The sequence below is a fragment of the Plecotus auritus genome (genome assembly GCF_963455305.1).
Source record: "Plecotus auritus genome assembly, chromosome: 10".
NCBI lineage: Eukaryota > Metazoa > Chordata > Mammalia > Chiroptera > Vespertilionidae > Plecotus > Plecotus auritus.
This window is the reverse complement of record NC_137785.1, coordinates 15,129,876-15,157,680: the sequence shown is the minus strand read 5'-3', so window position 1 is coordinate 15,157,680 and position 27,805 is coordinate 15,129,876. Positions and strand designations below refer to the sequence as shown.

Here is a 27,805-nt window from a genome sequence, read left to right as displayed (position 1 = left end):
TGCCAGTCTCCAGTTCCCATGAACTATAGTCCTATCTGGCTGCCATCAGAGACCTCCCACCTGCTAACCACTAGCTCTGTCCCTGACACCCCGCTGTCCCAGGGCGCCCAGCTTCCAGCCAGCCACCAACCACTCAGTCAGCCCAGCCTGGACATTTCAGCCAGTCCCACCCTGGGTATTGCAAGTACCATTTGTTGTCCCTCCCACCCCACTGCAGCTGGTAACTAATGCCCAGCCTCTTCACCCTCATTTGTTATGATCATGTTTAATTGTATTCACAGCAAAACCCAACACAACAGAGGTTTCAATAGGACAGGATTTATTTGTCCTTTCACATAAACACAGTCCAAAGGTAGGTGGTCCAGGGATGGTGTGGTGGCTGCATGGTCACCATAATTCCAAGCTTCTGCCTTTTTCAACTCAGTTTCCATGTCATGGTCCAAATGTCTGTTGCAGCTCCAGCCATCATGCCCACATTCCAGCCAGCAGAACATAGGCAGGGCCCATATCGAGCTGCAAGGGATGCTGGGAAATAAAATCCCAGCAGCCCTGTTTCTTTCTGAGATAAGCATAATCAGACTTCGCTGGTGAAGTGTGTCTTGTCTCAAAAACAGGCTCTCCTATAACGACACTTGTCATTTTACCTTCCAGTTTGGGGACTGGCGACTTCTCCCAGGGTGTGGATATTTCACTTTTTTGATTGTCTTTATATTTGGAGGGGGGCGGGCGCTGTTGAACCCATTCTCCTTCCTCATTCTTAGGGAAAACTCCCCAGCATTGCAGTATTGTTTCAACCCTGGTTCTCCTTGGGATTAAAACAGGCCACACTGATCACACATTTCGCCTGGGACTGGCCATTGAAGTTAGAGCCTGGCCAGAAGTTGACTCTAAAGCCACCACGCTTCCTTCTCTCTCTTCTCATCCCTGCAGGCCCGTTCCTCCCACCGTCAGCCCTGCTGCCTGATTCAGACTTCTTCCCCAGCACTGTGTCCCTCCCTGGCCTGGAGCCCCCTGGTGGGTCGGACCTCCTGGACGATGGCTTTCCCTATGAAACCACGAACCCTGCACTCTTCACCATGCTGGACATGCTGCCCCCTGCTCCGCCACTTGCCAGTGCAGTCTCAGGCAATGGGGTTGCAGGGGCCACCGTCGGGGAGCCATCGGGCCCTGAGCCAATGACACTGGACTCATACCAGGCTCCAGTCCCTGGGGATGGGGGCACTGCCAGCCTTGTGGGCAGCAACATGTTCCCCAATCAGTACCGTGAGGTGGGCTTTGGGGGTGGCCTCCTGTCCCCTGGGCCTGAGGCCACGTAACCACCTCAGTGCCAGAGGAGAGGCACTGGGTGGGGAGGGAGGTGGGAGGGGCCATGGGAACCCAGCCAGGATGGGCAGTACCCCCTCTTGGGCCACCCTTGGTTAGGTCTCCCCGCCTCATCCTCTGAATCGGACGTTGTCAGCATTGGTGAGAAGCTCTGCAGCACCGGGTTTCCCCTGAGCCCATTTTACAAATGAGAAAACCGAGTCCAGAGAGGAAAGGGACTTTGTTCCCATGCACTTAGTCCCCACAGTTGGGGACACCTTCTCCTGGATGATTCTGACGAGTGTACATACGGAGGACGGTATTCCAGCCCTCCCATGAAGATAGAGGACAGGCTGTTGTCTTTCCAATAAAGATGAGTTTTGAGCCTTAGGCGTCTTGTCTCTTTTTTTGTTATTATTAGTTCTTCCTCAGTCTATTCTTGTGATGTTTATCTGCCCATTCAGTTTTTATTCTTTTTTGTTTTATGTATTTACTTTTTATTGTTGACACCGTTACAGATGTCCTCAATTTCCCCGCTTTTCCCCGCCTCCACCCAGCCCTCCCCCTCTCCCCCCATCTCTAACCCATCTTCCTTCCCCACCTCCCTCTCCCCCCCCCATCTTCCGTTCCCACACCCTACCGCTCCCGCTCCCGCCTTCACCACACGGTTGGGACCTCACGGACTACCAGTGGTCCGCGGACCACCGGTTGGCCACCTGTAGTGTCCTAGGCCCGCAGTCTCCGCTCCGCCTCCCCCGCCCTCCCCTCCCCTCCTCTCCTTTCCAGGCCCCTCCCCTCCAGGCCCCTCCCCTCCAGGCTCCTCCCCTGCCGTAGCGGAAGCGCGCTCTGCCACGCTCCGCCCCCTTCCCTTCGCGCGGCCTTCCACTTCCGCTTCCGGTGCGGGCCGCGCGCGAGCGCAGCTAAGGCAGGCGGCGACGAGCCGGTGAGTGCAGGCGACGGGGCCGCCGTCCCGGCGTTTGGGCGGCGTCAGCCCAGCTTCCCCCTTGCCTCCGCCCCTCCCCGGGCTTCTGTGAACTTCTACTCGGCCTCGGCCCCGAGGGCCACACACCCCGCACCTTCTCCGGCCTGCCGGGCCTCAGGCCGCGCCGCTGCTTCTGCCGTGGGCCGGAACTTACCGCGGCCGACCCCGCCGCGGGCGACAGGTCCCGCCCCCTTGTCAAAATAAGAAAAAAACAGTCCGAGCTTCAGGGACTAGATGGATAAATGGGGTCTTCGAGCCCTTTCCAAATCTTCGGGCTCTGCCCCTGTCCAGGAGCCTTGCCCCTAAACTGAACCCACTCCTTTCCAACTGCCTGCTCAGCCTCTCCTCCCCCTACCCCTTCATATTCCTTTAGACCTCAGCCCTGCTGTAAGAAAAGATAGCACTTCCCCATGTTCCTCCTCCTCCAAGCCTCGTCGTCTTCCATCCGTGCCCTTCACCTGCCCTCGACCTCCACCTCCTTATTAATGTCCTTTTCTTTCACCTGCCTTCATTTTCATCCCCCTACAACTCATACCTATCACGGATGGCTTCTGGTGGGAGCCATTTCAGCTCTTCCCTTTCCCTTGAGCTCCAGTCCCAGCTACTTAATGTCTGCCTCCAGAGCTTGCTTCATACACTCGCTCCTTCCATTCCAGAACCGTTCATTCTTGACTCCAGCTCCGGAGGTGGATGCTCACTCCAGAATCCCCTGGGGGTTTTCCAGAATGTACATGCTACTGGATCAGAGTTGTCAGGGATACGCCTGAGCATCTGGTACACGGTTCTGCAGCGTCACTTGCTCTCCCTGAAGCTGGCATTTAGGATTAGCTCTGTCACCAACTTGTAGGTGACTTTGATTCTGCCCACATGTTTTCTACAGCCCATCTGACTCCTCGTCTCATCCCCCAGGTTAAGGCCTCAGGCTTGGCCTCTCCACCATGTGGCACGAGGCGCGGAAGCATGAGCGGAAGCTTCGAGGCATGATGGTCGATTACAAGAAAAGGGCGGAGCGGCGGAGGGAGTACTATGAGAAGATTGTGAGTGACTGACCTTTAATCTGGGGTGGGAGCTCCCTGAGAGGGTGGGGTCCTGGTCATCCTGGTAAAATTTGGGCTCAGTTTCCTCAGAATATTCAGCCATTTCTTCGGCATAATCAATGCTAAAACCCTGTGGCATTCTGTGTTTGTTAGCGCATCCTGTGGTGTTTGGTGTGTGCACAGAGCACAGAGCTAGTGTTAGCAGGAGAAGGAAGGTCTTTGTAACCCGCGGAGCAGTCCAGATAGGAGACTGGCCACCTCGGGAATGTTGTTTGTCTTGCTTACTGCTGCATTCGCAGTGACCAGGGCTCAGCCATTCTTGAGGTTGGCTTGGCACTCAGTATTCATTAAGTGAACTCAGACCACTTCTCTCTCCTGTTTGATGCGGTAATGCTTCACTTTTGGAGAGAAAACCAAACTCCATTCCATGACCTAAAAGGTCCTTCTGGTCTGTCCTCTACTGGTCTCTCAGCTTCAGTCTTGGGTAGCTCCAATGTCCTTTTTTGCATCTCTGCTATCACACATTGTGCCTGTATTGCCTCCCCTCCCCTCACCTATTTAATTCCTACTTGTCATTGAGACCCCAGTTTAAAAAGGTACTTATGTCCTAGGGTTCGTGTTCCAATTATATGATATTTATGTGGACATTTCTAGTGCTACTGTATCACTGCCCCAGCCCCCTCCCTGGTCTCCTGGCCTTTAGTCCTGCTCCATCCAGCCCACCCTCTTCAGAGGGTTCAGAGAGGTCTTTCTAAAGCACAAAGCTGACCCTGTCCCTCCCTTGCTCAGAACTCCTTTGTGGCTTCCTAGTGCCCTTGAGAGAAAATCCAGGCTCCTCAACACAGCCTTCAAGGCCCTGCTGGTCTGGCTCTTGCCTCCTTCCAGATTCACACCACCTGTTCTGCCTCATTCCTTTGCTCAAGCCATCTGGCCTCCTCACTACCTAGGTGACCATCTCTAACACAAAAGATGTATAAAGAATATAAGTTGCCCTAGCTGGTTTGGCTCAGTGGATAGAGCGTCGGCCTGCAGACTGAAGGGTCCCCGGTTCGATTCCAGTCGAGGGCACATGCCTGGGTTGCGGGCTCCATTCCCAGTAGGGGGCTTGCAGGAGGCTGCTAAACAATGATTTTCATCATTGATGTTTCTTTCTCTCTCTCTCCCTCTCCCTTCCTCTCGGAAATCAATAAAAATATATTAAAAAAAAAAAAAGTGTGTAAGTTTACCTCCCAGGATTATATAGCCCTTTCCGGCCACAGGGCCTTTGCGTGAACTCTTCCTATACCTGATTAACTCCTGCTTATCTGTCACATCTCAGTCTGTAGAGCAGTCTTCCCTCATCCTCCTCACTCAGTCAGATGTCCCGATAAGTGCTGTTACAGCTCCCTGTCCTTCTCCTTTGTGGAATTTAACATACATACACACACACACATATACACACACACACCCAGCTCTGAGATTGGGGACTAGGTGTATTTGGGTCAAATTTGCATCCCAAGCTTGGGTCCAACAAATATGGTTTGAAAGAATAGGTGAACTAAAACAATATAACAATAGCATTTACCATTTTAATTGTTCCTTCTCAGGCACTAGGCTATGTGAGAAGAGCTTTAGATACATGAGTTCTTTGAATCCCCAAGTCACCGGTGAAGTAGAGGCTGCTGTTACCCTAGGAGAGGAATCTCTGAGTGCTCCTCACTTGCCTTTTGTCACCCACAAATGAACCACAGGGCTGAAGGGAGAGTCCATCTCTGGTGGTGTCAGAAGAACTAGAGCATGACCACAGGGGCAGGGCCTAGCATGCGTTGCTGAGTTGAGGCCCCAGCAGTGGCCCAGGGACATAGCCAGTGCTCAAGAATGATGCCTGGCTGGCGTGGCTCAGTGGTTGAGCATCGACATGAACCAGGAGGTCATGGTTTGATTCCCGGTCGGGGCACATGTCTGGGTTGCGGGCTCGATCCCTAGTGTGGGGTCTTCAGGAGGCAGCCAATCAATGATTCTGTCTCATCATTAATGTTTCAATCTTTCTCTCCCTTTTCCTTCCTCTCTAAAAATCAATAAAAATATATTTAAAAAACACACAAAAAACATTAAAAATAGAATGAATAGCTGCCATTTATTAAGGCTCCATGGTGTCAGACCCAGTGCCCATGAATTTTGTTTGTTTGTTTTTTGTGTTTTGCCCATTTAAAAAATATATATTTTATTGATTTTTTTACAGAGAGGAAGGGAGAGGGATAGAGAATTAGAAACATTGGTGAGAGAGAAACATTGATCAGCTGCCTCCTGCACACCCCCTAACTGGGGATGTGCCTGCAACCAAGGTACATGCCCTTGACTGGAATCGAACCTGAGACCCTTCAGTCCGCAAGCCGATGCTCTATCCATTGAGCCAAACCGGTTAGGGCATGTTTTGCCCATTTTTCAAAAATTTATTATTTTTTAAAATATATTTTTATTGATTTAGAGAGGAAGGGAGAAGAAAACAGAGATAGCCTTCTACATGTGAAGTGATATAACATGTAGAATCAGGTTTGGCTGTGAATAATAGAGACCTAAAACATCAGTGGCTTAAACAAAAAAATTTATTTCCTTTTCCACATAGATGCACAGTGGTACCCAGTTCTGCTCAGGGACCATTTTGTTGTTTAGCTGTACATGACTTCTCTTCCCAGTATTGTTTCAAGGTCTAAGAGGACTGCTCAAGCTCTGGCCATCATGTCTTCATTCCACCCACCAGGGAGGAAGAAAGGAGGGAAAAGGGACCAAGATGCTCATGCCAGTGTTAAGAAAGTTTCTAGATGTTTGCACATGACACTTCAACTCATATGGCACTGGCCAGAAAGTAGTCCTGTGGTCAGGGAGGCTAAGAGGTATAAACTTTATTCTGGGTGGCCTTGCGCCAGGTATATCAGGAGTCCTATTACTGCTGGAGAAGGGGGATGGATTGTATGCCACTTAATGGTGTGCCACAAATGGTGGGGATAAGAGCAGTTCCCACACAGGGCTGTTGGAGTATTTGGTTAGATTGAGCACATACACCCCTAAGCGTGGGCTTGCTCAGGACAGCGTGCTCAGTCAGTGCTAGCTCTTGTTGTTACTGAACTTGTTATTACCAGGTAGAGCTGGAATTTGCATCCAGGTCGATGGTGTAGACGGAAGAGGGCTGGAGTTGGGTCACTCTGAAGGCCTGGGACTCCAGGCTCTCCTTGTTAGCAGGGAGCTCCCTCAGCTTTCTTTTCCCCTTGGGACAGTGGTGATGACCAGCCCTTCTCACAGGGGTTGACTGGGAAAAGCATCAAGAACAAGAACAGTGACTGTGGTGCAGGCCTGTACAAGCTGTCATTGTCTCCATACATGAACGTGATCAGCATTCCAATCCAAACCACCAAGCTGTGGACAGTGGCAATGGCTGGGCAGTTGCTGATGGCTGCTTTGAGGAGGGGATGGGCTGCTTTCACAGTCTTTTATCTCATTCTTGGGCTGAGAGAGGCGGCTGTGGGCGAGTTTTGAAGAAGCTGAGGTATATTGTGGCAGGCCAGAGATGTGTCCAGACAGAGGTGGCTTCTCTGCCTCTGATTTGTCCTTGGTGCATGCATCCTCTCTCTCCCTAGCAGACATTGGTTTTGTTATTGCTCCTGTCCTTGTCAGCTCTCTTCTTTAATCCGTGGTTTGCATAAAGGAACAATTCCCTGAAGATGTGAAAGTGGGAAATAAACAAATCTCAGCTCAGGTGTCTCCTCCAGAAAGCCCCTGACTGAGTGTGGCATCCCCCTGGACTCCCCACTCCAGGTCATCACTGTTGCACGGATCTATCCTCCACACTAGGACTGTGAGCTGTGACGGCAGCACAGGGTCTACACATAGTTGCCTGCTTAACAGTTTAATGAATGAATGAAAAACTTCATGGAATGAACTCTTCTGATCCCATCTGATCCTGGCGGCAAAATAGTTGAGGGTTAATAATGGATTTTATATATATACTAGAGGCCCGGTGCACGAAATTTGTGCTCGGGGTTGTGTGTCTCTCAACCCAGCCTGTACCCTCTTCAATCTGGGACCCCTTGAGGGATGTCCGACTGCCCGTTTAGGCCCGATCCCGGTAGGATCGGGCCTAAACGGGCAGTCGGACATCCCTCTCACAATCCAGGACTGCTGGCTCCCAACTGCTCGCCTGCCTGCCTTCCTGATTGCCCCTAACCACTTCTGCCTGCCAGCCTGATCACCCCCTAATCACTCCCCTGTCAGCCTGATTGATGCCTAACTGCTCCGCTGCCAGCCTGTTTGGCCCTAACTGCCCTCCCCTGCAGGCCTGGTCACCCCTAATTGCCCTCCCCTGCAGGCCTGGTCCTCCACAACTGCTCTCCCCTGCAGGCCTGGGTCCCCCCCACCCCCAACTTCCCTCCTCTGCCGGCCTGGTCACCCCCAACTGCCATCCCCTGCAGGCTTGATCACCCCCAACTGCCCTCCCTTGCAGGCCTGGTCCCTCCCAACTGCCCTCCCCTGCTGGCCATCTTGTGTCCACATGGGGGCAGCCATCTTGTGTGTTGGAGTGATGGTCAATTTGCATATTACTCTTTTATTAGATAGGATATATATATGTATACATATATACATGTATGTGTGTATGTATGTATGTATATTTTATCCTCACCTGAGGAGATATATATATATATATATTTTATTTTTAGAGAGAGAGGAAGTGGGGGAGAGAGAGATCTCAATATGAGAAACATCAATCAGTTGCCTCCATGCCCTAGCTGGTTTGGCTCAGTGGATAGAGTGTCGGCCTGCAGACTGAAGGGTCCTGGGTTCGATTCCAGTCAAGGGCACATGCTCGAGTTGTGGGCTTGATCCCCAGTAGGGGGCATACAGGAGGCAGCCGATCATGATTCTTTCTCATCATTGATATTTCTATCTCTCTCCCTCTCCTTTCCCTCTCTGAAATCAATAAAAATACTTAAAAAAAAAAAAAAAATCAGTTGCCTCCTATATGTGCCCCGACCAGGAATCAAATCCACAACCTGGGTATGTGCCCTGACTGAATCAACCTCACAACCTTTTGGTGTATGGGATGATGCTTCAATCGAGCCACCCGGCCAGGGCAGATTTTAGGTTTTGAAGAGATATTTGTATATCATGTTCATTGCAGTATTATTCACCATAGTCAAGATGTGGAAATAACCTCAATGTCCATCTGCTGATGAATGGATAAAGAAAATGTATATAAGTACAATGGAATATTATTCAGCCTTAAAAAGGAAGGAAGTCCTGTCACATGCTACAACATAGAGGAACCATGAGGACATTATGCCTAGTGAAATCAGCCAGTCACAAAAAGACACATACTGCAAGATTCCACATATATGAGGTACCTAAAGTAGTCAAATCCTTAGAAAGAGAAAATAGAATGGTAGTTGCCAGGGCCTGGGAGGAATGGAAATGGAGGGTTATTCAGTGTCAGTTTTGCAGGATGAAGGGTCCCCGGTTCGATTCCAGTCAAGGGCATGTACCCGTGGTTGCGGGCACATGCCCAGTAGGGAGTGTGCAGGAGGCAGCTGATGGATGTTTTTCTCTCATCCATGTTTCTAACTCTATCCCTCTCCTTTCCTCTCTGTAAAAAATCAATAAAATATATTTTAAAAAAAGGAGGTCTATTGCACAACTAGGTATATACTTAATGCTGCTGTACCGTACACTTAGAAGTGCTTAAGACAGTAAATGTATGTAATGTGATCTTAAGCAAGTGGGTTTTACTGTCTGAGCCTCAGTTTCCTAACCTGGAACATGGGGCCAAGAGTAGTACGTTTCTCCCATGGTTGAGAACTCTGAGTGAGAAAATGTACATAAAACACTTAGATTAATGCCTGGCTTTTGGTATGTTCGTTGATTTTTTCAGAATCTCCCAACAGAGCCGGGCTCTGGACTCAGGTTTTTACTCTCAGCCCAATGCTTTTTCCTTACTGTGGCGCCTGCACTGCCAGTGGTTTTCCTGTACCTGCCAAAGTCCATCCTGAAAACAATGTCCTGTGAGTCTTGGCTGTGGGAACTGGGCCTTTGGCCTGGAGCAGCCCAAGGAGTGTGTGGGATGCCTTGGCCTTAGACTTGGCCAGGGGCTGTCATGGGGCTGAGGAGCCTGAGGAGCCGTATGGCCTGAGAGGATCGACTGAAGGAGGCAGGTGAGGGGCAAGTGATGAGTTGAATTCTAGCAGCGCCACCTCTGGCAGCCCCTGTGGTCTTGGGCGTATCACCTTCAGCTTCTGGGTGTGAAATGAGAACAATAAGGACCCAGCACCTGAGCCTCAGTAGGTGCAGCTAGTGGCCTGATACCAGCTCTGGCTCCTCAGCTCCTTGTAGTGGAAGGTGCTCCTGTTCATCTGCTGGCTGGGGTTCTGGTGGGAGATGGAGGCAGTGAGGAAGTGCAGGATCTTGGAAATTTGATGCTGATGGTTTTTCCTTGATGGGCTTAGTCTCCTTATCTGTCAGTGAGGAATGTTCTTGAGCACCTGCTGTGGACCAGGCCTGTTGTAGCCACTGTATATGACTGAACAACACAGAGATCCCAGCCCGGGGGGAAGTGATGTTTTAGTGCGAGAGACAGGTGATCAGTGAATGTGAGGTGCAAAATCAGGTTGTGGTAGGTTCTCTGAAGCAAACAGTGGGGTCAAGGAGATAGAGGAAATGAGGGGTTGTGAGGCAAGCTGTTTCGATAAAGTTGATGGGGAGGCTTCTAGAAGTGAAGGGGTGTTATGCACAAGAACATGGCAGGTCGAGAGCAGAGCAAGCACTGAGGTCCTGAGTGGAGCATGGGCAAGCCTGGATGTTCAAGGAGTGGTGCATGCCGGCTGCCGGGAGCAGAGCTGGGGGAGAGCATGCAAGGGCTCTAAGCAGAGGGACTAACAGGTTTTCACAGAACCCCCTGGGCCACTCTGTGGAGAATGGACTGCAGAGGGTGAGGCTGGCCACAGGGAGTCCTAGAGGAGGCCTCTACCTGGTCCCAGCAAGAGGAGATGCTGGCTGGAGCAGAGAAGGAATGGTGACGGAGCTGTGGGCAGGGTTTGGGTGCTTGGGAAGCTTGGCAAGGATTGAGTGGCTATCACAGCAGCCTTCCCATGGCTCTCATGGGTCCTGTGATGTGGCATACAGCCGAGCGCAGCCAGGGCCCATCACACGGGATGCTCAGTGGTGTAACTGCTGCTGCTTGACTTTCTCCTTTCCTGACAATTACAGTGCCTTGGAATTGTGATCCCCACACAAGCACCTAGGGGCGTACGTAGTCTCAGGGATATTCTCCTCTATCTTTGTAACTTTAAAAAACCCCAGCTTTTTGGCGGTATAATTCACATACCACACAATTCACTCATTTCAAGTGAACATTTCAGTGGTTTTCAGTATATTCACATGGTTGTGCAACCATCACCACAATTTTAGAAAATTTCATGACCTTGAAAAGAAACTCTGTACCCATTAGCAATCAGTCATCCCCCTGCCCCAAACTTCCCAGCCCTGGGTAACCACTAATCTGCTTTCTGTCTCTGGATTTGCCTATTCTGGACAGTTCACAGAAACGGGATCATCCTTTTGTGCCTGACTTCTTTCCCCTACCATAATGTGCTCAAGGTTCACCCTTGTAATAGTGTGGATCGCTGCTTCCTTCCTTGTTATTGCCAAACAATATTTCATTGTCTGGATGTACCCCGTTGTATCTGTCATCTGCGGGTGGCCATTTGGGTTGTTTCCACCTTCTGGCTATTGTGAATGGTGCTGTTATGAACATTTGTATACAAGTATTTGAGTATCTGTTTTAGGTTTTTTTGGCTATCTACCTAGGAATGGAATTGTTGGGTCACACGGCCATTCTTTAACTATTTGAAGAACCTAATTTCTCCACATTCTTGCCAGTACTTGTGTTGTCCGTCCTTTCCATTTTAGCCGTCCTAGTGAGTGTGGAGTGGTATCTTTTGGTTCTGATTAGTATTTCCCTGATGACTAATGACATTGAGCATCTTTTCATGTGCCTGGTGTGAGGCTGATCCAGGCCAAAGGGCTCACCCCTGGCTCTGAATGCCCTGGGTGGGGGTGAAGGGTTGGGGAGTAATACTTTAGGGAGGGAGGTCTTGGTACTGACTGTGCAGAAGATTGGACTAGATGGAGCTCAGAGCCTCTTGTCCCCACCTTGAGGGGAAACCCCTTGTTCCCTAGAGGTTGAGTGGCCCCTGTTGGTGCTGCCACCCCTGTACAGGTTAGTTCACCTCTGAGATAGGGACTGCTTGACACAGAGGTGAGCTCGCTGCTGTACTTGGTTGTGTGGAGGGTAGTGAGGTTTGGAGCTCAGTTGGGAGATAACCTCCATCCTGTCTATCCCTGCAGAAGAAGGACCCAGCCCAGTTCCTGCAGGTGCATGGCAGAGCTTGCAAGGTACACCTGGATTCTGCAGTTGCCCTGGCCGCAGAGAGCCCCGTTAACATGTAAGACTGAGTTTGAGGGGCTAGGTAATGTCTGTGACCGAGGGTTACGAGGGACCTGGGGTATGGGCAGACCTTTGGGGACTTAGGCAAGCAAGGCTTGACCTGCATGGGAAGGTGTTAGTCACCAGCTAAGGAGAGCCAACGAGTTAGGATGGAGGCCCTAGGGTGTAGTGGTGGTTGAAGGACTTAGAGGGGAATTGGTGGAACCAGGGCTAGGATCAGAGGCTGAATTGAAGCAGGGAGTAGGTGGCCAGAGGAGATGTTTCAGGTGACAGGCTTGGCAAGTGGCCCCTAGGACCTGGTTCAGGTTCTTCACACTTACTTGGTTCTGAGGAAAAGAGCCCCAGTTTCTATGGTGCTGTACTCAGGCCCCTATTCAGGCAGGTTTGTACCATAAGGGACTGAGAGGAGAGGGGATTAGAGAAGACCGAGGGCCAGGCTCCCAAGCTTCAGGTGGCAGGGCATAGGTTGTGTCCGGGCAGTCCCTAAGCTCCTTGCTCCCCTGCTTCCCACTTCAGGATGCCCTGGCAGGGAGACACCAACAACATGATTGACCGCTTTGATGTTCGCGCCCACCTGGACCACATCCCTGACTACACCCCCCCACTGCTCACCACCATGTAAGCTGTCTCCCCAAGGGGTTGCCAGGCAGGGAGTCTGACCCAGCAGCGCCTCTTCTTTCCCAAGCCCTTGCCACCTTCCTGGAAGGAAGGAAGTGTGCAGTTGGGGAGCTCTCCCCAGTCCCCCAGCCTGAGCCAAGCCCCTCATACCCCCCTCTTGCTGGCTTGGGGTGGGATCTGCCTTCTCCCTCTGATCTCAAAACCTTGACTTCTGCCAAAGCTCCCCAGAACAGGAATCGGATGAGCGGAAATGTAACTACGAGCGCTACCGTGGCCTGGTGCAGAACGACTTTGCTGGCAGTGAGTGATCTTGGGTGTGGGGAGGTGGTTTGGGGCCCCTAGAGACTGGAAGACTTAGACAAGTTTGGGAAGAAAAGTTTCCTCCCAGTGCTTTCTTCTAAAGGGCCCTAGTTTTGGTCCCAGCTCTGTCCCTCGCAGGGCCTCCTTCTCTTGATTCAGTATAGGAGATGTCTGCCGAACTAGACTATCCTGCCAAGGTCACTTCTACATCCCTGGCTCTCTGACTCTATGGTCTTCTTTCATAAAAAAAAAAAAAAAAAAAAAAAAAAAATTGGGGAAAGTTGCAGTAACACATTGTTTTCCTCTGTGTGTTTATTTTCCCTGCCTTCATGGGTCAGAATGTGAGCTCTGAAGAGGAAATGGCTCCTGTTTTGAACAATTATTTAGGCTGAGTTTGCCAGTTTGCCAAGTGTTCATATATGTCCACTATTGTTCTCCAAGCAATCACTGTTGCCTTCCAGAGAAAATGGAGGCTCAGGGAGACTTCCCAGCTCTTGGCTTACCTAGGGAGGTTTGGACCCTGGCCACCTCGGGCTTTTAAAAATCTCATTACATCTGCATATCCACCCATCAAGGTAGTGGTGATGCCCCATTTTACAGGCAAGGACAGTGTGGGTCAGGAGTTGTTCACGGAGCCACAGTGTTCCCCCTTCCTGTAACCACCACTGCTTCCTGAGGGCCAGCTCCAAACTCTAGCCGGCCTCCTGAGGGCTTTGAGGGTGAATGAGAGCCCTGGTGGCTCTAAACCATACTTTGTTTTTTTGTTTTGTTAATCCTCACTGGAGAATATTTTTTCCATTGATTATTTAGAAGGAGTAGTAGGGAGGGAGTGGGAGAGAGAAACATCGATGTGAGAGAGACACATCCATTGGTTGTCTCCTGCACGCACCCTAGTCAGGGCCAGGGATTGAACCTGCAACCCAGTTACAAACCCTTGACAGGGAATGGAACCTGAGACCCTTTGGTGCATGAGACAACACTCTGACCACTGAGCAACACCATCCAGGCTAAGCTTAATTTAAATTGAACACAGTGGAGAGGCCATGAGGTCCATTTGACGTCCAGTATTCAGGATAAGTTTATAGTTCTGAAGGGTCCAGCCAGAGGCTTAACAGTGTTAAAGTAGCAGTGTCCGAGTACCAAGCATTCACTCTGCCAGTGGTCCCATTTTACAGAAAAGGAAACGGAGGCACAGAGCAGTGAAGTCTCTTGATTGGGGTCACGTGGTGAGTTAGTGGAAGAGCCAGGGCCCCCCTGCAATTGCTGCGTCCCCAGCACACACAGTTTGTGATTATCTAGAAATCAGTGACTCTGCTCCTGGCCGGGGTTGGGTTGTACCTGCCCGTCTTCCCCCAACTGCATTTTGTGTCTGCTGAAGTCCTAGTGTCCCCAGACACAATGACCCGCATGCCTTTTGCCTTGCTGCAGTCTCGGAGGAGCAGTGCCTATACCAGATCTACATTGACGAGTTGTATGGAGGCCTCCAGAGACCCAGTGAGGACGAGAAGAAGAAGTGAGTGGGGGTTGGGGCACCGAAGGGTTGGGGGAGGCAGGAGGACTGTGAGCCCCACCAGGGCATGGCCTCATCCATTCTCATCTCCCCAGTGCTGGGTCCAGTTCAGCACACAGTAGGCACTTGATAAATGTTCAGAGAAAGCAAAAGCAGCAGCTGGAGGGGAAAGGTTTTCTGCAAAATTTCTACAATATGTTTTCAGTTTGTGGAGTAGTGGGAGGTGCAGTTAGGAGAGCAGGCCCTGTGGAGAGATTCAAATCCTGCCAGTGAGGACGTCCCTCTGGGGGTCTTGAGGTGCTCCTCTCTAAGGTGGGGCTAACAGGAGTCGCCTCTGCCTGGTGTGGCAAGGACTGCAAGAGATGGAGCTTGGAATGTGCTTATCCTGTGCCTGCCATGCAGTAAGCAGTTGATTGTCACTCCAGAGGGCCTTCTCAAGGCGGTGTCCCTTGAGGAATTGCAGGGCGGGGAGGGGGTGGTTCTTACCCTGGAGCAGGGAGGTCCCCAGCTGCCATCTTGGGAGAGCAGCAGTCAGGCAGTCTCACTCTCTCTTCATCCTGGTCTGGCTGTGCTTGGTCTCCCTCTGCCTTTGCACACTGTTTCCTCCAGGGATGGCTGTCCCCTCCTCCAGGGCCCCTGCAGTCCCACGTGCTCCTGGATCCCTGACTCCTTCTCTCCTGCTGAGGCTTCCCCTTTGTGAGCCTAAGGCTTGCTGCTTCCCTTCACCTGAAGTGTTTTCACGGATGTGACTAATCCTATGCATGACCCCACTTTCAGGACGAGGCTGGCACTAGGAAGCGTCAGGGAATGTTGACTAAATTCAGCAGCAGACATACACTAGGCCCCTGTTCTGTTCTGGGCAAAGCTGGGCCACATTGTTACCCAAAATAACTCGGCCTTGCCCTTTAAGGTCTCCTAGTCTGGTGGAGGGAGACTGGTCTGTCACTGACAGTAATGACCCAACGTGGGCCAGGCAAGGGCTTGACCCCACCTGGGGAAGGACTTCCTGGAAAATGGGGTATTGGAGCTGGGCCTGGGTGGAGAGGGAGAAGCTGGTGGGAGGTGGGTGCAGAGGGTTTCAGGCTGAGGGAGGCATATGTGAGGGCCCGTGTGCAGAGAGCTTGGTGTGCTGCGTCCTCTCCCCTGGGTGCTGCCCTGGCTCACAGGCTCCCCCGTTCCAGGCTGGCGGAGAAGAAGGCTTCCATTGGCTACACGTATGAGGACAGCACGGTGGCCGAGGTAGAGAAGGTGGCAGAGAAGCCAGAGGAGGAGGAGTCACCAGCTGAGGAGGAGAGCAACTCGGACGAAGATGAGGTCATCCCCGACATCGGTGGGGTCCCCTCTCTGCCCTCCCCCTCCCCGCAGTCCCTGGGCATCGTTTTTTTGTGTGTGTGTCTTGTCCCTCTCCCTCTGTGGGGCACCTCGTGCTCACAAGCCCCGTCTCTACCAGTCCTGCTCCAGGGCACTCTAGCTTCCTGCTGCCTCGCTGTCTCACTCATGTGCTCTGTTCCCAGCTTCTCTCTCTGTATCCCCTTTCTCAGTTTTAGGACACTGCTTTATGACACTGTCCCCACCTAGGTTCTGGCTCCGTTCTCTTCTACTTGGGTCAGCCTCTGTCTCTCCCTCCCCTTTGTTTTCTCTCCTGGAAAACAAGTGGTCATCCAGTTACAGAGGCACCTGTCATGCCCCACCCTGCCGTTCCCCTACCTCTGCACCCATTGATCCACACCCAGCATCTTCCTCCTCTCATCCCAGCTCTCACTCAGCCAGCTTACTGTGCACATGGAAAGTGTCCATCCCACTTCCACTTCTGTACCACCCACTGGCTCCTAATTGCCTGTGACCCACACCTGTCTCCATCCATCCTCGGGCAGTCCCTAGTCACTCCTCTTTTCTCTCATTCCCTTCATACGTCTTGCTCATCCTTCCCACTGCTCATGTACATGTGGGCTCCCATCCATTACATCACCTGCCCACCCCCATGTATTGTGCCTGCCTCTGGCCAAGCCCTGTGCCGGCCTGGGGACACTGAGATGACTTGACTCACTCCCTCCCTGCAGAGGCCTTCAGTCTGGTGGGCTCCCTGTCCTCTGTCTCGGCTTTGGCCCCTGACAGCCTTTCTCTTGGTGCAGACGTGGAGGTGGACGTGGATGAACTGAACCAGGAACAGGTGGCAGATCTCAACAAACAGGCTACAACCTATGGCATGGCTGATGGTGACTTCGTCAGGTGAGGCCTGATGGCTGACACCCCTTCCTACTCTGGATGTGGTATTTCTCTTGTTATCCCGATACTAATAGCCACCCCATTACTGAGCACTTTGTGTGCCTGGCCCTGCATTAAGGGCTTTACACACACAGGTTTCTGAGCTTGTGGGCTGGGTCCTTGTGAACCAGCTTTACCTGGGCAGAAATTAAGGCCAAATCCAACTCTATGGGACTGTGGTGATCAGAGCCCAGTGAAGCTCCCACGGTGCCTGGGCCTGGTGGACAGCACCCTCTAGTGGACTGTCTTTGTTCACTGGGTCATTCTCTAGTGCTTGGCGGGTTGAGCCTCTGCCCTGTGCCACACCCCATGCAGATTACATAGAATGGTCCCTGTTAACCAGGGCAGTGAGTTGGAATCTGAATAATTCCAAGTCTGAACACAACACCTTCTGCCCAGAACCCTCCATGGCTCCCACCTCACTCAGAAGCAACCGGTGCTCTCACCACTGCCACAAGGTCTCACCTGTCTGGTCCTTTGCCCATCCACCCACACACTCCAACCCTGCCCACCTCCATGGCCTCCTTACTCCTCAAGTGCCCAAGGCCACTCTGTGCAGTTGGCTCTGCTGGTATCTGTGCAGCTTACACACACACTCCCCTCCCCCGCCCAATTTCTCCTCAGCTGTCATTTTCTTTCTTTCTTTCTTCCTTTCTTTTTTTTTGGTTAATCCTCACCCAAGGACATTTTTCCATTGATTTTTAGAGAGAGTGGAAGGGAGGGGGAGAGACACAGAGAGAGAAACATCAATGTGAGAGAGAGATATCAATTGGTTGCCCCCTACATGCCCTGACCAGGGCCAGGGATCGAGCCTGAAACCAAGGTACGTGCCCTTGACCAGAAATAAACCTGGGACCCTTCAGTCTGTGGGCCGAATCTCTATCCACTGAGCCAAACCGGGAAGGCCCTCAGCTGTCACTTTCTGTGTGGCTTCCCCCTGTTGGAAGCTGCAGCAGCTTCTACCTGCTTCTGGCACTTTCCCCTTTCATGATTTATTTTCCCATCAAGGTTTTCACCATCTAACCTGTCATATGATTCGTTTCTGTGGGTCTTTTGCCCAGCATGTAAGCCCATGAAGATGAGGTTTTCTCTATTTTTCTTTTTTTAATACTGAATCCCCAACACCTGGCATGCAGTAAGTGCTCAATAATAGTGCTGAATGAGTGAGAGGCCCAGGATGGCATGGAGTCCCCCACCTCCTGCAGTGACTCTGCTTGTGGCCTTCCCCCTCCTCCCTGGTGACCCTCATCCCTCTCTGTGCAGGATGCTCCGAAAAGACAAGGAGGAGGCGGAGGCCATCAAACATGCCAAGGCCCTTGAGGAGGAGAAGGCCATGTACTCGGTGAGGGCTGGGCCGGGTGGGGGCAGGAGTGCGTCTCAGGGAGGGCACACCCCTCACCATCCTGGTACCCACCCTACTCCAGGGCCGTCGCTCCCGGCGCCAGCGGAGGGAGTTCCGGGAGAAGCGCCTGAGGGGCCGAAAGATCAGCCCACCCAGGTAGGTTGGGTTCTTCCCTGTGCCCCCTACCCTGCCAGCGTCAGTCTTTCCAGGTTCTAGGGAGGGGGCTGGGGTTCAGGGGGCAGGCATGTGGCTTGTGGAGAGTCCCCCTAGTGGGGCAGTGAATGGGGAGGGTTAGAAGTAGGAATGGTCTTGGGATATATGGACACCCTGCCCTGCAGCCATTTTCCTCACTCTCAGGGCCTCTTCCAGCATCTCTAAGCCAGTGGGAGGCGGCGAGGGATGGCTGGAAAGGGCGAGGGGCAGGGGCTGCTTGGTTGCTTCCTCACTGTCAGAGTTTGGGCAAGTGACTTCCTCTCACAAACTTAGTTTTCTTCTTTGGAAAACGGGCACTCTGACCTCCCAGGAGGGGGGCTGTGCCAGTGCCCACATTGTGGTCTTGAGCAGGTTTGGATGAGGCAGGCTGGTGTATGGAGAGTCCTCCTGCCCCTGCCTCTTAGGCCTCGCAGCCCTGGGCAAGCCCATTCCTCCTTTTGCCACATGTCCTGTATTCAGGGAGTGTGATTGAGGGTTACCATGAGGCTTAAACAACCCGTTGTAGGTTTAGGGTTTGTTATATGGTATGGAAAGTGTTTATTAAAGAGTCACACGGATTCTTACCATCATTATCATCACCGTGGGGCAGGCTTGGGCCATACGGCCTGAGTTGGAATCCCAGCTTTCATTTATGAAATGTGTGACCCTGGGCAAGTGGCATTTAAGACATGTTAGTTCTTGTAATTTTATCGCCCTCGTCATTAGTAAGCCAGGACCCACTTAGCAGAACCCAGGGCATGGAGTGGGAAGAGGGACACTTCCAGAATGCGTTCTGGAGCCTGAGCAGGACTGAAGTCCTTGTTAGTTGGGGGGTCAGGATGCATCTGGAACATTGTTTGGGGGGTAGGGTCAAAGTTAAGGGTTTCCTTAGACAGATCTAGGGAGGGATAGACAAAGGGATCCAGGGAAGGGCCCATAACCTAGCCAACAGCTTCCTTCTCACTATGCCCAGTGTCTGGCCTTGGATGCCCAAGTTCAGGGGTTGGCCCAATTTTATGCCGGCTCAGATCCCAAAACCCCTTCTTGTCCCACTTCATTCTTCTCTTCATAGCTATGCACGCCGAGACAGCCCCACCTACGACCCCTATAAACGGTGAGTTCCTGGGGACCCGGGGAACAGCAGCCAGCAAACCCCCTAATGGAGGGGTAGGGTGAGGAGGGGTACGGGGTGCTGTTAGGGTGCCCTGAGCTCACAGACTGGGTGATGTGTTCTTGGCGTCTTAGTACCTGATGTCAGCTGTGAGTCTGAATCTATTTTTATGTTATGTTATTGATTTATTTATTTTATATATACCTATATTTTATTGATTTCAGAGAGGAAGGGAGAGGGAGAGAGATAGAAATCAATGATGAGCATCATCGATCAGGTGCCTCCTGCATGCCCCCTACTGGGGATCGCTACCCAGGCATGTGCCCTTTACCTGAATCGAACCTAGCACCTTTGAGTCCACAGGCTTACGCTGTATCCACTGAGCCAAACTGGCTAGGGCTTTATTTTATTTATTGATTTGAGAGAGGGGAACATAGATTTGTTGTTCCAATTATTTATGCATTCATTGGTTGCTCCTTATAGGTGCCTTGATTGGGGGTTAAACTCACAAACTTGATGTATAGGGACAATGCTTCAACCAACTGAGCTACCTGGTCAGGGCTGAATCCCCCCCACCCCCTGCTTTCCCAATTGTTTTCTTTATATATGAACCCTCTTTAATTTTCTGATTTAATCACAATGGAGTCTTGTGTTAAAGATGACAAAAAATGGCAGAAAGGTGTAACTTAGAAATCGAAAGTGTCTTTAATTTGAACACCCAGAAATAAGCAGTAAGAACTGATAGGCATGTGTGGCCTGTCTGTTCCCATGTGTGTCTCCTGGATGTGGCACTGGTTGGGAAGGGGATTTGAAGGTGGACAGACCTCAATCTGACCTAATTCTCTCATGAGCATGGGTGGTTGGGTAAGGATCTGTTCAAGGGGCTTTCAGGAGGCACCTTTGGTGAGAGGTCTGGCATTGTACTACACTTTAATGTCTTAGAACACCCACCCCCACACACACACATACACACTTAACATATATATTGGGAAATCCTTCCATATTAAATACATAGATATGCTCCTCCCTTTTTCATAGCCATGCAAAATCAGTACAGTTCTCTGTCATCCCTTTCCTGGCTCTTTCGAAAAGGCTGCCTGGTCATGAATCAAATCCTTGTACAGCCCTTGCAGCTATTCCTGGGTGCTGGGTGTCAGGTCCCACGCTGTTCTCATTGCTGTTGCTCTGCGGTGCGAATCCTTCGCTGGAGACAGGCTCGAAGAGCCTGATGACTGAGCACCTCCCCTCCTTTGTAGGTCGCCCTCAGAATCCAGCTCCGAGTCTCGCTCCCGCTCCCGCTCCCCGACTCCGGGCCGTGAGGAGAAGATCACCTTCATCACCAGTTTTGGGGGCAGCGATGAGGAGGCAGCGGCAGCAGCAGCAGCTGCAGCCGCATCAGGGGCTGCCACAGGGAAGCCTCCCGCACCCCCCCAGCCTGGCGGCCCCGCACCGGGACGTAATGCCAACGCCCGGTCGGTAACGCTCACGCTGCTCGCCCTATGCCCTGGCCACAGTCCTGGCCACCGTGGGGGGACCTGGGGCTGGGGGCGCTGGGGCTCAGGCCAGTACTGACCTGCCCTCTGCCCTGCCTGCAGCCGTCGCTCCTCCTCCTCCTCTTCCTCTTCTGCCTCGAGGACCTCCAGCTCCCGTTCCAGCTCTCGCTCCAGCTCCCGCTCCCGCCGTGGTGGGGGCTACTATCGCTCAGGCCGACACGCACGCTCACGCTCCCGGTCCTGGTCTCGCTCCCGGTCCCGCTCCCGGCGGTATTCCCGGTCTCGCAGCCGTGGCCGGCGGCACTCAGGTGGAGGCTCCCGAGATGGACACCGCTACTCCCATTCACCACCCCGACGTGGTGGGTATGGGCCCCGCCGCAGAAGCAGGTATGTGGGCTTGGTGTGCATGGGGGGTGAGGGACCTGCTGGTGGCCTGGGCCCTGAGGTCAGTGAGACCAGAAAGCACTGGGTTTGTGGGAAGTAGGCCCACTCTGTGAGGCAGCTCCAAGCATGGTGACGGGTGGAGCACCGCCACCTTGCTCAGGGATGCTGTGGGACAAGAGACGGAGCTGCTCTTCTCACAGGGAGTTCCTAGGCCAAGAGGTGGAAAGGTGCATGGACACTCCCGGGAGTCTTGTGGTTTGTAGCCGAATCTGGCCTTTAGAGCTGGGACAGCCCTTTGGGGGGAAGGCAGGGTTTGAGGCGAGTGCTGCAGATGACATAGGAAAAAAAGCATCTAGAGACTGGGGCATCCCGCTCCCACCAGTCCAGTGTGATCAGGGCTGCTTGTGGAAAGGCAGCTCAGCTCGATGGGTGAGAACATGGACCTTGGAGCAATTGCCTGGGTATAAATTCTGGCCCTGCTAGTGAACTTTCAGGGCGCCATTTCTTTGTGAATTAGAGATAGTATCCCCTTCGAGTCGTGAAAGTGTGACAAGTAAATCCATGTAACTGCTTAGTACTTACACAATAGCCTCGCAGTTGGGAAGGACTGTTACTGTTGTTAGCGTTGTCACCTGTATTTTTCCTGCATGCATCTCAATGTTATCTACGGGGTCTGGCAAGCAAAATAGAGGGGCCAGGTGGAGCACATGTCCCATCCGAAGGGGTCATTGGCTGCTCAGTGACAGGCCTGGTGTTGCTCAGTCGCCTGGTTTCTTAAGAAAAGTTGAGAGTCTGGATTTTTAAAGGGCAGCTTCTTGTTTTTTCAATATTGCCAACAAGTTAGAATTTTCTATTTTTTTAAAAATACATTTTTTAACATATTTTTTTATTGATTTCAGAGAGGGAGGGAGAGGGGGAGAGAGATAGAAACATCAGTGATGACAGAGAATCATTGCCTCCTGCATGGCCCCTACTGGGGATTGAGTCCGCAACCCAGGCATGTGCCCTTGACCAGAATTGAACCCGGGACCCTTCAGTCCGCAGGCCGACGTTCTATTCACTGAGCCATACCAGCTAGGGCAAATTTGAATTTTTTTTTTTTTTAATATATTTTATGGATTTTTTACAGAGAGGAAGGGAGAGGGACAGAGAGTTAGAAACATCAGTGAGAGAGAAACATCGATCAGCTGCCTCCTGCACACTCCCTACCGGGTATGTGCCCGCAACCAAGGTACATGCCCTTGACCGGAATCAAACCCGGGACCCTTGAGTCCGCAGGCCGACGCTCTATCCACTGAGCCAAACCAGTTAGGGCAAATTTGAATTTTCTAAAAACTCAGGACAGCCCCAATGGAATCAGTGTGGGGCCTGGATTTGGCTTCCAGGTCATTCCCTGTAGGCTGACCCAGGGTGACAACAGGAGAAAGGCTGGGGGAGTGGGGACTGGTCACATGTCAGATGCCAGCCTGCCAGTGAGCCCTACCTGAGGAGTGCCAGTCCCAAGCAGAGAGGATGGGGCTGCTCACCCCCAAACCGGGTCTGGTAGGTGTGTGCTGCAGCCTGGTGGGAGTGGGGCTAGGGCTTGGGCCCCACTGGTGTGAGACCCTGGGTCTTGGCAAGGTGAGAATGTGGTTCCTGTGTGCCCGGAGCTGGGCACAGTTTGTAAAAGGGGTGCTGACCAGCCAGGTCCCACCCTCTCAGAGGTCACCTACCAGGGAGGTAGGTAAATGGGTATCTAGTGATTTGGGGGTGGTTGTATCTAGAAGGTTGTCTCTATTTAAACTGAGTGAGGCCAGGGAGCATCTAGGATTTCTGAGGGAAAGGAGCTGGAGAGAGGTGGTCACACCCGGACCAACCACAGGGCCTTGTAGGAGGACTGTAGATTCAGAGCTGGGGGGTGGTGGTGGTGTGAATGGGGTCCCTGGAGCCTCATGGCCCCTCTCTTGCCCCACTGTGCCGCCAGGAGCCGCTCCCGCTCAGGGGACTGGTACAGGCGGGGCGGCCGGGGCCCCAGGCACCATAGCAGTAGCCGCAGCCGCAGCAGCTGGTCCCTCAGCCCATCCCGGAGTCGCAGTCTGACTCGGAGCCGCAGCCCCAGCCAGAGCCAGAGCCGAAGCCGCAGCCGCAGCTGTAGCCGAAGCCGTAGCCAGAGTCACTCGTCATCACCCCCGAGGGAGAAGCTGACCAGGCCGGCGTCGTCCCCCGCTGTGGGCGAGAAGCTGAAAAAGTGAGCAGGTGCAGGGCTGTGGGAAGAAGATTGTCAGCCTGAGATGGGGGATGAACTTGACTGTTTTCGTTTTGAACTTGCCTCTGTCCTGGGAGGTGTGAGGAACATGGCCCTGACCTGGGAGGGTGGGTCTGAGGAGTCAGGGCCTTGCTTGGATGATGGGTCAGAGGGGGTCCTATCCTGAGGGATCTGAGAGGGACAGGGTATCCCCTGGGGGCACCTGAGACCCATGGCCTTGACTCTCTGGTCTGAGGGCAGTGTTGAGGCTGTGTGGGGTCAGAGATGGCAGGTGTTCTTTCCTCCTCCCAGGACCGAACCTGCCGCTGGTAAAGAGACAGGAGCTGCCAAAGTCAGTAAGAATTTGGAACTCGCCCGTCTAACTCCCGCCAGCAGCAGTGCCCGAGTGCTGGGCCCGGTGGGCCTGCAGGGGGGCCCGGGTGGGCCGGGAGACCCAGCCCCGGGGATTGAGGGGGACTGGAAGGGTTCTGTCCCCATGAAATCCATGTCCCCTTCTCCTCACTGCTCACCGGGGCTCCGTCTGTCCCTGGACCTCCAGACCTTCCTGGCAGGTGTCCACAGCTTGCCCCTCCCCACATGCCCCCAAAAGTCCCAGGCTCAATGAGGTGGGTTGTGGGAACTCCGGGACACCCACCCCCTCTCCCACCTCTTTTCCCCCTTCCCCAGCCCAAGCTGACACCGCAGGAGAAGCTGAAGTTGAGGATGCAGAAGGCACTGAACAGACAGTGTATGTACCCCTTCTGTCCCTCAAGTCTTCCTTGCTCCCCCTCCTTCCAGCCTGGCCTTGTGGGAGAGGCACTCTGGGGAGGAGTGGGTATGCACACTGCTTTGCTGCCGTCATGCTAAGTGCCTTGGTAGGCTGGTTGACGCTCTGAGCTTGGAGGCCTACCAAGCCACTGTGTCCCTTCCTCCCCACAGTCAAGGCGGATAAGAAGGCCGCTCAGGAGAAGATGATACAACAGGAGCATGAACGGCAGGTAAGGGTGGAGTGAGAGGCGGGGCTCGGGCGGGTGCCAGCTGGGCCAGCCCTCACTGCCATTTCTGCCTCAGGAGCGGGAAGATGAGCTTCGTGCCATGGCCCGCAAGATCCGTATGAAGTAAGACCCTTCTGCTCCCTGTATCAGGGCCGCAGCCACCTCCTTCTGGGAAGCCCCCCCTTTCCTTAGTTCCCTGCCACCCCGCTCTGAGCTATAGCCCTGCCAGAACCTTACCTGGCCGTTTCCTCCCTGCATCCCCAGCTTATTCCAGCCACTGTGACCCTGCTCCACCAGCTCCCAGCTCCCATTTCCTTTGCTGTTCCCCAGATCCTCACCTGGTTCCCTCAGTCCACTGGGGGAATCTCCTCCCTGACTATCCTGTCTAGAGTAGCACCCCAAAATGCTCCAAGCTCCAACCCTGCTCTGTGTGCTTCCTAACACTAACCTTCACCTGGCGTGCAGTCTATTTGGTGTGCTTGCTTATTATCGGTGTCCCCACTGAGATGCCAGGTCTGGTTGCTGTGTGTTCAGCCCCCAGAACACTGAGGTGGTGCCGTTTGTGGGAGGGCTGAACTCCAGCCAGCCCTGTGGCTGGTCTGGCCCAGTGCTGGGAGACAGCTTCTCTCCTGTCCCCTCTGCTTCTCTTCTCGTTTTGTGTGTACCACTGCAGAGTTGAGGGCCAGCTCTGTCTCTCTGTGTGACCCTCACAGGCTAGCTCAGGGATTAGTGCCCACAAGGCCTCAGGCCAGCCGTGGGCAAACTACGGCCCGCGGGCCGAATCCGGCCCGTTCGGCTGTTCTATCCGGCCCACGGAGCCGAAAGAGCGGAGGGTTCTCTTGCTCTCCCCTCCGCTCCTTTACTTTGAATGTATATTAGTTCACACAAACACTCCATCCATGCTTTTGTTCCGGCCCTCCGGTCCAGTTTAACAACCCATTGTGGCCCTCGAGTCAAAAAGTTTGCCCACCCCTGCCTTAAGCCCTGCCCCCCCCCATTCCCCCCTCCTCCCTGGCCACACTGGAGGCCGTAGTGCTCCATATTAGCAAGGAGGGAAGTCAGTCAGTGGCAGGACCTTGTTGCCTATTAGCAGTTCTGGTTCCACTCTGTACTTGCTATGGTCCTTGGACAAGTAACTTGACCCCCCTGAGCCGGGACTGCTTCCTCTGAGACAGACGTACTAATGCCCCTACCTTGACAGGATCCTATTATGAGGCTCCCAGTGTGGTGCCTGGCACATGGGAAGGCCCGATGCCCAACACCATTGCTGTTAGTCGTCATCGTTAGCATCACTATTTCACACCTCTTGTGTGCTGGGTTTTCGAGGATGCTGTGTGTTTCCATTAGGAGGCAGAATGCCAAAGGACTCAATTTCATTCATCAGACCTGGGTTCTGATCCTGCCTCGTCCACCAGCTATGGGCCTTTCTCTTGTTTGAGTCGTAATTTTCTCAGCTACTTAAATAGGGATGGAATAGTTGTCCCACCAGCCAGGAGAAGGTGCCCAGTAAATGTCACCCTTAGGATTGCAAATCCCAGCCATTCTGTTGAACACCAATTAAGCACTTAGCATGTAAGTCCCTGTGCTCGGTGACTGCGTGGAGTGGGACAGGACATGATTGAACTAGGCAGCCCTCCTTTCTGTTTGTTCAGCGAGCCTTTCATAGCAAGGCTGACTAGGATTGGAGTCCGGGCTCTGCCCAGCAAGCAGGCATCCCCTCTGAGCTCTGTCCTCATTTTCTATGAGGGGATGGTTGCTCTTCCACTGCGACTAGGATGTGAAGCACTTGCCCTGGGCTCAGTGTTCTGGGCAGCATACTCACCCCTCCCTGGGTTGCCGCCCCTTTCCCCTGCAGGGAACGGGAACGCAGAGAGAAGGAGAGAGAAGAATGGGAACGTCAGTACAGCCGGCAGAGCCGCTCACCCTCCCCCCGTTACAGTGAGTGTCCCATGGTCACTAGGCCGGGAGATCTGGGCTGCAGGCTCTGGGGCATTAAAAAAAGGGAAGCAGATTGTCTCAGCGGATAGAGCCTGCGGACCAAAGGGTCCCAGGTTCGATTCTGGTCACGGGCACGGTCACAGGCACGTTGCAGGCTCCTCCTTAGCCAGCCCTGGTCGGGGCTCATGCAGGAGGCAACCACTTGATGTGTTTCTCTTATATCAATGTTTCTCTCGGTCTTTCCCTTTCTCTTCCACTCTCCCTAAAAATCAATGGGAAAATATCCTCAGATGAGGATTAACAAAAACAAACAAAAAGAAGTGGCCTGACCTGAATGGCTCAGTGGTTGAGCGTCAACCTATGAACCAGGACGTCATGGTTTGATTCCAGGTCAGGGCACATGCCTGAGTTGCGGGCTTGAGCCTCAGTGGGGGGCATACAGGGGGCAGCCAGTCAATGATTCTCTCGCATCATTAATGTTTCTGTCTCTCCTTTTTCCTTCCTCTCTGAAATCAATAAAAATATATTTTTTTAAAAAGTGATGTCAAAACGGAATATAAAAGAGCCATGGTACAGTCTCACGTTAGTCTTCCATATGTTAAAACTCTTAAGATACGTGTGTGCACACATGCAGGCATGCATACAGTGTTGCTTCAGTAAAGGGATTTGCAGGATGGGAAGAAATGCACGTTGGTGTAGGTGGGTGGCACAGGTTGTAGTCCCAGCAGTGGACATGCTGGTGTAGCGTCAGCAGAAGGTGACACCAGAAGTCCAGCCCTGGGGCCCGTCCCTGGCCCTGGGCATTTGCTTTGTCCTCACCACCTCCTTCCTTTCTAGGTCGAGAGTACAGCTCTTCCCGAAGGTGAGTAAGCCAGACCAGCTCCCTGGGAAATCAGTTGTCCTATGCGGGAGGTCTGGCTGGGTTGGATTCATCCATTCCCACCCTGCACCCTCCAGTTGTAGGGCTGCCTCCCTCCTTTGCAGTCACTGAAGTCCAAGTGGTCCCCAAGTGTGTTGGTGCATGTGTATACATGTACACACATGCACAGGGCTCCCCTGCTCTACCTAGCCCTCATGGGGCCCCTCCCTTTTTCTTTCCAGGCGCTCAAGGTCCAGATCCCGCAGCCCCCATTATCGACATTAGGCAGAAGTGTGGGGGTTGAGAGGCTGGGATGGGTTAGGGCTCAGGCTGTGATGCTGCTGGTTTTGTTCTCTAATGAAATAAACGTTATTTAATTCCCTTCACTTGGCCTCAGTGTCATCCGTGTGCTGGGTGCAGGCTCCCAAACTCCATTGTCCACCAGCCAGCCATGTGTGTGGGGGGGAGCTTCCTGGGAGTGAGGGGACAGGTGCCAGTGTTGCCTGTGTAGGAAGCTTGACTGCATCTGTGCCTGCGGCCCAGTGAGGGCAGGGGCTCCATCCAGTAGGAAAAGGGCCCAGCACCCACATGTGGAGGATGGGCCAGGACTTTGCCCAGGGCCTCTGGTGACAGGTCCAGGCCTCTCCCTGCCCTCGCCCACATCGGGAACCGGGAGCACGGCTTTCTGTGCCAGTCCTGCCCAGCCACAGGCACTGGGGGCCGGCCTTTCCCTCACCCCCTCATTCCAAACCGGTCTGTCCAGCCGTCCACCCCAAGGAGGGA

The 27,805-nt window shown here is 53.0% G+C and overlaps 2 protein-coding genes across 5 annotated transcripts in view; both read left to right on the top strand.

Moving 5' to 3' along the window:
• The window catches only part of RELB (RELB proto-oncogene, NF-kB subunit), a 33,188-nt gene extending 31,495 nt beyond the window's left edge, over positions 1–1,693 (top strand). For both annotated transcript variants that reach the window (XM_080643823.1, XM_080643822.1), the window contains exon 11: positions 931–1,693. In XM_080643823.1, the coding sequence (XP_080499949.1) occupies positions 931–1,316 (386 nt within the window). In that variant the 3' untranslated portion in view covers positions 1,317–1,693. The remainder of the gene's footprint in view (positions 1–930) is intronic.
• A 490-nt stretch (positions 1,694–2,183) lies between these two features.
• CLASRP (CLK4 associating serine/arginine rich protein) lies at positions 2,184–27,408 on the top strand. Of its 3 annotated transcripts, none has more exons than XR_013959231.1 (21): positions 2,184–2,245; positions 3,194–3,321; positions 11,692–11,789; positions 12,308–12,409; positions 12,630–12,709; positions 14,138–14,222; positions 15,401–15,549; positions 16,352–16,448; positions 17,748–17,826; positions 17,909–17,982; positions 19,091–19,132; positions 20,386–20,601; positions 20,725–21,009; positions 22,970–23,233; positions 23,543–23,586; positions 23,918–23,978; positions 24,170–24,228; positions 24,302–24,348; positions 26,081–26,163; positions 27,001–27,025; positions 27,265–27,408. XR_013959231.1 is itself a non-coding variant. In XM_080645267.1 (21 exons), exons 2-21 carry the CDS (start codon positions 3,223–3,225, stop codon positions 27,305–27,307), a joined length of 2,028 nt encoding a protein of 675 aa, XP_080501393.1. In that variant the 5' UTR covers positions 2,184–2,245; positions 3,194–3,222; the 3' UTR covers positions 27,308–27,408. The 3 variants fall into 3 exon arrangements, 2 of the variants coding, with proteins under 2 accessions (XP_080501393.1, XP_080501394.1); XM_080645267.1 differs by having other exon boundaries at positions 23,543–23,582; XM_080645268.1 differs by lacking the exon at positions 11,692–11,789 and having other exon boundaries at positions 2,193–2,245; positions 23,543–23,582.
• The last annotated feature ends 397 nt before the right edge of the window (positions 27,409–27,805 follow it).